The sequence below is a fragment of the Oncorhynchus keta genome, chromosome 26 (genome assembly GCF_023373465.1).
Source record: "Oncorhynchus keta strain PuntledgeMale-10-30-2019 chromosome 26, Oket_V2, whole genome shotgun sequence".
Lineage (NCBI taxonomy): Eukaryota > Metazoa > Chordata > Actinopteri > Salmoniformes > Salmonidae > Oncorhynchus > Oncorhynchus keta.
Window position 1 is genome coordinate 10,591,628 of NC_068446.1, and position 10,466 is coordinate 10,602,093.

Sequence of the window (10,466 nt, forward strand, 5' to 3'; positions counted from 1 at the left end):
AGAGTTACTGTCGGTGGATTATTTTATGCTAATCTATGCAAATTAGAAAAGTTATAGTCGATTTTAAAAAAATGCCTGAACATGTCAAATGTGGTTTGGTGTCTCTAGCTTGAACTGTTCAAGAATTACTGTTGGTGAATTATATGATGCTAATTTATGCAAATGTGTATAGTTAATAAAAGGTTTAAAGAATTTGAAGTTAGAGTAGCATGCACATGTGAAAGTTGGTTTGGTGTTTATAGCTTGTACAGTTCCAGAGTTACTGTCTGTGGGTTATTTTATGCAAATGCATTCATACATTAATAATATATTTCTCCAAATAAATCATTAACATGAGAAAATGTGTTGTTTATCAGCATTTTGTCTGTATATGTAATGCTGCATAAGAGTATAAAAAGACATGTATAGTATTTTGAAATTCTGTTTACTTTTAATATGCATTAGAAAATTACAATATTGTCCCCTTAAATGCAGAATAACAAATCCCAAAACACAGAATATATTTATATTGACTAGGCAAGTCTGTTAAGAACAAATTCTTATTTACAATGATGGCCAAACCCTATCCTGGACGACGCTGGGCCAATTGTGCGCTGCTCTGTGGGACTCCCAATCATGGCTGGTTGTGATACAGCCTGGAATCGAACCAGGGCCTGTAGTGACGCCTCTAGCACTCAGTTGCAGTGCCTTAGACCACTGCGCCACTCGGGAGCCCAAAATATAAGAGAGATCCAAAAATAATAAGTACAAAAATAACTAATCAAACCTGAAAAAGGTTTTCCTTCATAGCAACCCTCTATGCAATCTTCTAAGCCCCTTAGAGCTGCACGGGATTGTCATTGAAATATCAAAATAGTATTGTTTAGTTTCAGAAAACCTCTAACTAGTACATAATATTATATTCTTCACACATATTGCTGGTTGGAGTGTCTTCCATTCATAATCTGGGCTCTGAAAGACTCGTCATAGGCGAGTCTGGGTTTCGCGTCATCCTTGAACACTGTTGTGTGTTGGGACGCAGCTTTGTAGGCCACCCCATAACTGAGGACAGAAAGAAAACGAAATTATTCAAATAAATGTATAATTATTATTCATATTTGTGAGTAAGAATAAGAAAGAGGATGAAGAGCATGGTTCTAGTTTAGAACTCTAATTTTCTGGTGGATAAAATGGAATTTACCCTTGTCGCTTCTCCTTTGATGGAATCATCCCTCTGAAGGCAATACACATCATAACTCCTCCTATGACCAACACAGCCCCGCCTATCCACCCCACAAAGAGGGCGGTGCCAAAGGTGTACCTGAAAAACAGAAGTGATACACTGACACACTAAAAATTACTTGACATTATGATTGATTCCAGTTTATACAGCAAAGCAGCCTCCTAAATGACACTATTCCCTACATAGTGCACTACTTTTGACCAGACTCTAAAGGATAGGGTGCCATTTGGGAGAAGTGAATCCTTCTCATGTTGCAGTTAATGTACCTGGGAGTGAGAGATCCTCCAAGTCCTCCCAGTACTCCTCCTCCATATCCACTGTCTGCATAGGTGGTGAACCGGAAGCTGGACACGATTAGGTTGGCAAAGACAGACACTCCAGCAATGCCACAGACACCTAGGAGAAGGAAAATTATATTTACATTTTGGTTAGAAAGAAGAAGAATAAATGTGTCAATTGTCACCTTCAGATCACAGACATTTTTATTTTACTTTAAACCCAAAATGAATCAGGATGATTTGGCTTGACAGTTATGAACATCAATATCAAAACATCATTAACAAAACATAATCAAAACAATACCACAATACAATCCATAAGAAGGTATTTTGGTATTTGGTTTTATTAAGATCCTGGTTAGCTGTTTGCAAAAGAGGCAACTACTCTTCCAACAGTCCACATAAAACATGTGTGGTATCCCAGGAGGTCTACCCCGGGGGATGGTAATAGAGGGGAGGTACGTGAGGCGACGTTGGCTCCCTCTGCTGGGAATACGAGAGCTGGGCACCCCGACACGGACAGCTAAGTGGAGGTAATTAGAGGAAAGTGCCAACCAGCCGCGGAGGCTAAATAAAAGGAGCACGATGGCACACCGTGAGGGAGAAGGGAGAGAGACGGCACCAGTTAACCCTCCCGTGGTCCTGGGGTCAGGGTGACCCAGGTCCTGTGTGTGGAGGGCTCCCCTTTCTGTGCTCTGTGCTCGCGGGTCAGAGGGACCCAGGCCCTGTGTTTCCAGGGCTCCCGCTCTGCGCTGGCGGGTCAGAGCGACCGTGCCAGCCACTAGCGAGGCGTATGCCTTTGATTGTAGTAGAGAGTCTGCGAGTGTGGCGCTCTGAGCTCTGTGCTCGCGGGTCAGAGAGACCCTGCCAGCCGCTGGCGAGGCGTATGCCGTTGAGTGTAGTAGAGAGTCAGCGAGTGTGGCGAGGTTGTGCCCGGCTCCCCGCTCTGTGCTCTGTGCTCTGCGCTCGTGGGTCAGAGCGACTCAGCCAGCCACTACACAGGTCCAGACATGCCCCGCTGTGTGCTAGAGAGCAGGCAAGTGTTATAGTTGTGCTCTGTGCTCTGTGCTCGCGGGTCAGAGGGACCCAGGCCCTGTGTTTCCAGGGATCGCGCTTTGTGCTCTGTGCTCTGCGCTCCTGAGTCAGAGCGACCCTGTCAGCCACTGGCGAGGCGTATGCCGTTGAGCTAGTAGAGTGTCTGCGAGTTTGGAGAGTGTGGCGAGGCTGTGCCTGGCTCCCCGCTCTGTGCTCTGTGCTCTGTGCTCTGTGGTCTGTGCTCTGGGCTCCCCGCTTTGCGCTCTTGGGTCAGAGGGACCCAGCCAGCCACTACACAGGTCCGGACATGCCCCGCTGTGTGCTAGAGAGCAGCCAAGTGTTATAGTTGTGCTCTGCGCTCGTGGCTCAGAGCGACCCTGCCAGCCACTGGCGAGGCGTATGCCGTTGAGCGTAGTAGAGTGTCTGCGAGTGTGGCGAGTGTGGCGAGGCTGTGCCTGGCTCCCCGCTCTGTGCTCTGTGCTCTGTGTTCTGGGCTCCCCGCTCTGCGCACTTGGGTCAGAGGGACCCAGCCAGCCACTACACAGGTCTAGACGTGCCCCGCTGTGTGCTAGAGAGCAGCCAAGTGTTATAGTTGTGCTCTGCGCTCATGGCTCAGAGCGACCCTGCCAGCCCACTGGGAGGCGTATGCCGTTGAGCGTAGTAGAGTGTCTGCGAGTGTGGCGAGTGTGGCGAGGCTGTGCCTGGCTCCCCGCTCTGTGCTCTGTGCTCTGGGCTCCCCGCTCTGCGCTCTTGGGTCAGAGGGACCCAGCCAGCCACTACACATGCCACTACACATGCCCCGCTGTGTGCTAGAGAGCAGCCAAGTGTTATAGTTGTGCTCTGTGCTCTGCGCTCGTGGGTTAGAGCGACCCTGCCAGCCACTGGCAAGGCGTATGTGTAGAGAGTCTGCGAGTGTGGCGAGGTTGTACCCGGCTCCCCCGCTCTGCGCCCTGCGCTCGTGGGTCAGAGCGACCCTGCTAGCCGCTACACAGGTCCAGACATGCCCCGCTGTGTGCTAGAGAGCAGCCAAGTGTTATTGTTGTGCTCTGTGCTCTGCGCCCATGGCTCAGAGCGATCCAGGCTCAGGCGATTCCAGGGCTCCCGCTCTGTGCTAGAGAGCAGCCGAGCTACACACAAGCCTTGTGCATTTTCGGGTCTCCCGCGTAAGCTGGCCGGCCCTACGTAGAGAGGATATTAATATTGTCAGTGGCACCCACCCACCCACCCACACCCACACACACACACAAAGTGACCGGCGACCCACCCTTGCCAAGTACGCTCTTCCCTGCCACTCAGCGGAACCCTATCAGTGGAGGCGAGCGGCCATGGCCGTGCGTTTTACGGCCACGCAGGTTGTCCAGCGTGGACCAAGAAGACTACTCAGATTGCCAGGAGGAGGAGGAGGAGGAGGGAGAGGTTTCAGAAGACGAAGACGGGAATGAATACAACCCCGAGCGCCGCGAGGTCGATGATGCTTCTTCTCCCTCTTCTGAGGAAGAGCCCGAGGAAGAGCCCGAGGAAGCACCCGAGGACGAGCACGAGGACCGTCGCGAGGAAGAGATCTCCTCGGCCCCGGACCAACGGGAGACGCCGTTGCTGTCGAAAAACGGCAAAATCGAGTGGTCCCCCGTGGCCTACGGCCGGCATCTGCCACGCCGGGCCGGACCAGACTCCGGGCCCCACGGCCTATGGCCCGCGACATCGCGTCCGCCTTCCACCTGTTTGTCACACCGGCGATAGAAAGGATAATTGTGGAAATGACAAACCTGCACGGGGCCAGAAAATACGGCGACGGCTGGCGACCCATGGACGCCACGGACCTGCGCACCTACGTCAGGCTGCTGATCCTAGCGGGCGTCTACAGGTCATGAGGCGAGGCCGCGGCAAGCCTGTGGGACGACGAGAGCGGCAGGACCGTGTTCTGAGCCACCATGCCGCTCAAGGTCTTTCACAGGTATGGACAAACTCGCAGCCATACGGGAGGTCTGGGACCTGTGGGAGGCGCGGCTGCCGGCCCTCTACAACCCGGGGCCAGATGTGACGGTGGACGAGCAACTGGTCCCATTCAGAGGTACTGTGCATGTGCGTGCGCGTGTGTGCGCATGTGCGTATATGTCTATAGAGAGGTAGTGCTGCTGTAGCAGCGGTACAAGCAGCGGCTGTAGCAGCACTAGCAGCGTGTGTAACACAAAAGGCCGTTGGCTCCCATGACACAGTAACGACACTAATCTCTTGTCCCCTTTCCAAAAGGCCGCTGTCCTTTCCCTCAGTACATCCCCAGCAAGCCGGCGAAATACGGCATCAAGTCGTGGGTGGCCTGCGACGCCAAGTCCAGCTACATTTGGAAGATGCAAGTGTACACTGGCAAGGCGGCCAGCGGAGGCCCCGAGAAGAACCAGGGGATGCGCGTCGTCCTCGATCTGACAACGGGGCTGAGGGGTCGCAACGTCACCTCGAGAGGAACCTCACCATGGTGGGCACGGTGAGAAAGAACAAGGCCGAGCTCCCGCCCACGCTGCTCGAGTCCAGGGGCAGACAGGTCCTGTCCTCCAGGTTCACCTTCACGTCCACCGCCACTCTGGTGTCCTACCTGGCAAAGAAAAACAAGAACGTGCTACTTTTGAGCACGCTGCACACAAAGGGCCACATTAGCGATCGCCGCGACAGGAAGCCGGCCGTCATCCTAGATTACAACTGCAACAAGGGCGGCGTGGACAACCTAGACAAGGTGGTCGGCACCTACAGCTGCAGATGGATGGCTGCCCGCTGGCCCCTGGTCGTCTTCCACAACATCCTCGACGTGTCCTCCTACAACGCCTTTGTCATATGGCGAGAGATCAAGCCTGACTGGATGCCTCGCAAGCGGAACAAGCGCAGGGTGTTCCTCGAGCAGCTGGTAAAGGCACTTGTGAAGCCGCTGATCCAAAGAAAGCAGCATCTCCCCCGCACCGAAGCGGCAGCAGCACTTGTCAAAGTCCTACAGAGTGCTACGGCGGCGGCTCGTGATCAACAGCGCGAGGAGCCCGCCACCGGTGCAAGTAAGAGGAAGAGGTGTCAGCTCTGCCCACCCAAGAAGGACTCCAAGACACACACGGTGTGCTGCGGGTGTAAGAAATACATCTGCAAAGGCTGTTCACACGCCTACTGTCACACTTGCGCACATTGGGCCTATAGCCAGGATGGGACAGGGTGACCCGGAGGACGCGGGGACTTGACACAATACGAGGACGACGGGAGGGTTAAGAGAGAGAAGGACGACCAAGCAAGTTATTTCTTTGGTATATTTATTTTCTGTCTTAGTAAAGTTGTTTTTGCGGACTAAAGCCTCCCTGTCTCTGTGTCAATCACTGCACGCTCAACCCAACACCCCATGGTTTACCACACATGACAGAACATTCATAGACAAGAATAGGTCAAGGACAGAACTACATACATTTAAAAAAGGCACATGTAGCCTGCATATCAATACATATCAATACATACAACAACAAAAAATCCCAGGAGGTCTACCCTGGTGGTTGGTGATAGAGGGGAGGTACGTGCCGTGACGTTGGCTAAACTCTGCTGGGAGTACATGGGCTGGGCGCCCCAACGCTGATGGCCCCAAGTAGAGGTAATTAAAGGAGAGTGCCAACCAGCTGTGCAGGCCACATAACCGGTGGACAAAGAGAGAGGCAAGGAGTGAGCCTACAGACGGGAACAAAGCTCCCAGAGGCACGGAGCTGAACATGAGAAGGACCCAGCCAACCATAAGTTGTTTTGGTGTTATGTTTATTTTTTGTAAAGTCATGTTTTCTGACTAGAACTTCACTGCCTCTGTGTCCATCTCTGCACGCTCAACCCAACACCCCACGTTGACCACATATGGTGGAGAATACAGTAGCTTTGGGTGCCGTGGGGTCGAGCGTACAGAGATTACCATGGAGGAACTGTTGGTCCAGTTTATCCTCGCCAGGAGCAAGCGCTAGACGAGCAGCGCTAACAAAACCTCAGACTGGTAGCGGAGGTAGCCCAGTTGAAGGCTGAGAGGGCTTAGGAGTCAGTTCCTGGTCAAGCTAATGGAGGAAAATGGTGTGGAGTATTTGTGCACCTTCAAGATGACGGTGCAGAGGGAAGGCCCAAGCCCAAGTAGGTCAGCCTTTTAGCACCCTACCTCGCCGGGAAGGCCCAGAAGGACTACTTTGACTTGAACGCAGATCAGGAGGCAAATTATGAGGGAATCAAACATGAGATTCTGAGCTGTTATGAATTGGTCCACAACTGGGCCTTTGACTCCACTATCCCTCCCCACGTTCAGATGAGCGACCTGGTGTGCCTTACCAAGGGCTGGCTACTGACCGACGTACTGGCCCTCCAAATAATCGATAAGGTTGTCCTGGATCGGTATCTTCGGGCCCTCCACTACAAGATGAAGGTGGCGGAGAGCCTGCAGAACCTGGAGGAATTCCTGACCAAAACATCCAGGACCTGCTGAAAGGGGCCTGGGCGGAAAGAGTGCACGCAGGGAGGGGGAAGAAAAGCACAGAGAGAGGCGAAGGACTGAAGGGGGCTCGGACAGAACTAGCCACGGCCGGGAAGCAGGAGGGCGACCTGAACTGATGACGACGTCCACTGCTAGACCTAGATCAGAGGCGCCGCTATGAGTGCTGCAAGACCTCGCGTGGAGCTGCCCCGGCCAGGAGGAGTCCATGCCCTCCGCATCCCCCAGCTCCAAGGTAACCCGGATGGCTAGTTATGTCACCTCCTGTTGGGCGCACACCGAGACGGCCCCTCCAATGGTTCCAGTACAAATCAATGGCATCAACACCAGCGCTTTGCTGGACTCTGGCAGCATGGTGACCCTGGCCCAACCGCAGTGGCTAACAAGAGAGTGGGAAGACGAACCGGGGGATGAAGAGATGACAGTGTCCTGTGTCCTGTACACAGGGACACAAAGTGGTACCCGACCGTGCCGGTGCAGATAACCACCCCAAGGGTGATGGGGGAGTGCCAGATGCACATGGGGGCTGTTCCTAACTTGCCCGTGCCAATTATCCTCTGTAGAGATTGCCCTCTCTTCCAGGCACTGTGGAGGAGGGACATGGGGAGGGTAATCGAGAGAGACGGGAGAAACTGGGACCAGCTGCTGCCCCATTTGATGGAAGCGGGCTATACCACTACCGGTGTCTTCCTTTCGGTCTCCACGGGGCCCCAACAACCTTCCAGCGACTCATAGACCGCGTCCTGCGCCCACACCATGAGTACGCTGTGACTTATTTGGATGATATAATTGTGCACAGTGACAGTTGGGGGTCCCATCTCTGTAGGTTACAGGCGGTGGTGGATGCGCTAAGGGAGTCGGGGCCTACCGCAAACCCCCACAAGTACAAGCTGGGCTACGCCAAGGTGGAGTACCTGGGCTATCGAATTGGGCGGGGAGATGTGAATCCCCAAAAAGAAAACAAAACGCTGCCATTAGCGAATGGCTGGTCCCCCGAACCAAAAGACAGGTGAAGATGGCACCAAGTAGAGGCCACATAAAGGGAGCACCATGGCACACCGTGAGGAGGACAAAGAGAGAGGCAAGGAGTGAACCTACAGAGGGGAACAAAGCTCTTGGAGGCATGGAGCCATACATGAGGAGAAGGACCAAGCCAACCCTAAGTTATTTTGGTGTTTTTGTTGCCTAATAAAGTTGTGTTTTCTGACTGGAACCTCATCGTCTCTGTGCCCATTTCTGCACGCTCAACCCAACACCCCACGGTTAACCACAATACACACAAACTTCAAATAGGGGGGAGGTGTCAGGTGTTGCTTAATCTTTTTTTTTAAACCAGGTTTGCTGTTCATTTGAGCAATATGAGATCGAAGGGTGTTCCATAAAATAATGGCTCAAAATAACACTGTATACTTTCCTGACATTGTTTTGGATTTGAGGACCGTGAAAAGACCCCTAGTGGCATGACTGGTGGGGTAAGTGTTTGTGTCAGAGCAATTTGTAAGTGGGCTATGCCAACAATTTAGACATTTCAACACAATGATTCTTATAAAAAGTGAGGCAGTCACTCTCCTCAACTCTTAGCCAAGAGAGACTGGCATGCATAATATTTATATTAGCCCTCTGAATAAAATGAAGACGTGCTGCTCTGTTCTGGGCCAGCTGCAGTCTAGGTCATTCTTTGTAGCACTCGACCACAGAACTGGACAATAATCAAGATGAAACAAAACCAGAGCCTGCAAGATTTGCTTTTTGGAGTGTGGTGTCAAGATTCACCTGCGAGCAGGAACATTCACCTGCGAGCAGGAACATCACCAAAACTTCGGCAAAAGACATCACCTCACCTGCAAGCAGAAACATGACCCCAGAGGTCAGTGTCATGGTAGCCTTGACATTGTCCTCCATATTTCCCATCTTCAGACTCTTGAGGGCAAAGATGGCAATCAGACAGCCGATGGCTCCCAGAACTATCCCAACTATCATCAGTGCCCGCACAGCTTGGAGCATAACTACGGGTCAAACAAAACCAGCCGTCAGATAAAAGTCTTACTTTGAAACTTAAGTCATGACCTGTGATTGTGTGTATCATACGTATCTACCAAAGTACTGTGGTATTTAATTTAGATCATAGATTTTCCAACATTATAAAAACTAAAACTACATTCATTTTCAAATGTACATCCAAATGACATTTTTTTTTTATTGATTAGGGCTGTATAGTACTCCTGTTTTCATGGGCCATTTAACTATATTTTGTGCCTGGAAGATAATCTCACTTCCTGTTCTTGAATTTAATTTGACCAATTATTTAAAGACTTAACTGCTCTAATAAACATGTTTAAATCAATATAACTTTTGAGACAAAAACAACGTTACCTTTTATTGATCATGGCCCTAGACTCTACTCACATTAAAATGACCCACTGTCTAAACTATATGGAAGATAATCTCACTTCCCGCCTTTAACACACAATTTTAAAGATTAAACGTTGCTGAAGAAACTAGATTAGACATGCTCAAAGAAAGAAAAAAAAAATTGTTTTATACTACTACTATACTACTAATATCAACTAATAGAAACAAATACCATATCTTATCTAGAGTCACACCCTTGAGAGGCACTCGACATACAAAGCTTGATCGAGATCAAGTTAACAGTGCTGACCATCCATTGGCATTTATATTTGCTATATGTATATGAAAGAAACATCATGTTTAACTTCTTACAAGTCAATAAAGCAAACCTTACCTGGCAGCCCTAGTATGGTAAAATAAGGCCTGCATTGGGTCATTCCAGATGAGTTTTCTACACATGATTTCCAGAGTCCAGAGTAAGTGTAAACACTTGTTATGACTGAGAAGGACCGGTCCTGTAAACCCCACATATCCATGGCTGTAGCAGCAGATACGAAAAACTGGCCCAACACACCCAGAATGAAGCCGATTTGCTGAATCACTGTGGTGCCCATTTTAGCTTCCGTTCCTGTTTGATGTCAGACACCTTTGCTTGAAGTCATGAACTGGCCTTCTATCCTCAAGTTCTTATCACTACGTACTCTTGAACAGGGAACTAACCTTATCAGATGTTTGCTTAAAATTGTCCGGAGTTGCTGTCACAGTTTCGGGCAACGGTTGTTTGTTCGGGAAGCGTGACTAATGACAAAAGGTTGTGCCTTACCTTAACCTTGTTTCCATATGCGACTAGTTTCAGGAAACTACACATAAGTTGCATGTCACTACTTCACAGGAGTGGCATTTGTACATAAACATTTATTTGGGCAGAAATGCCATCAAATGTGTACGCCATCTGTAAATAAGAATAAAATGGTTAAATTACTAGCCTAGGTTAAGCCACGAAAAAAGACAGGAACCTTCCGGCTCGCCATGCTTGGGCTGGACATGCCGGGAGATGAGTTCGAATTGGTCTGCCATTTAGCAGGCTTCTGTCAACAAC

General features: G+C 50.4%; 1 protein-coding gene across 1 annotated transcript; it reads right to left on the reverse strand.

Moving 5' to 3' along the window:
* Positions 1–408: 408 nt before the first annotated feature.
* On the reverse strand, positions 409–10,049 carry LOC118358911 (claudin-18-like). Its single transcript, XM_035736917.2, has 5 exons — positions 9,762–10,049; positions 8,857–9,021; positions 1,489–1,618; positions 1,181–1,300; positions 409–1,041 (listed from the first exon to the last, which is right to left on the reverse strand). The coding sequence occupies exons 1-5, from the start codon at positions 9,979–9,981 to the stop codon at positions 906–908; spliced, it is 771 nt and encodes a 256-aa protein (XP_035592810.1). The 5' UTR covers positions 9,982–10,049; the 3' UTR covers positions 409–905.
* Between the last annotated feature and the right edge of the window lie 417 nt (positions 10,050–10,466).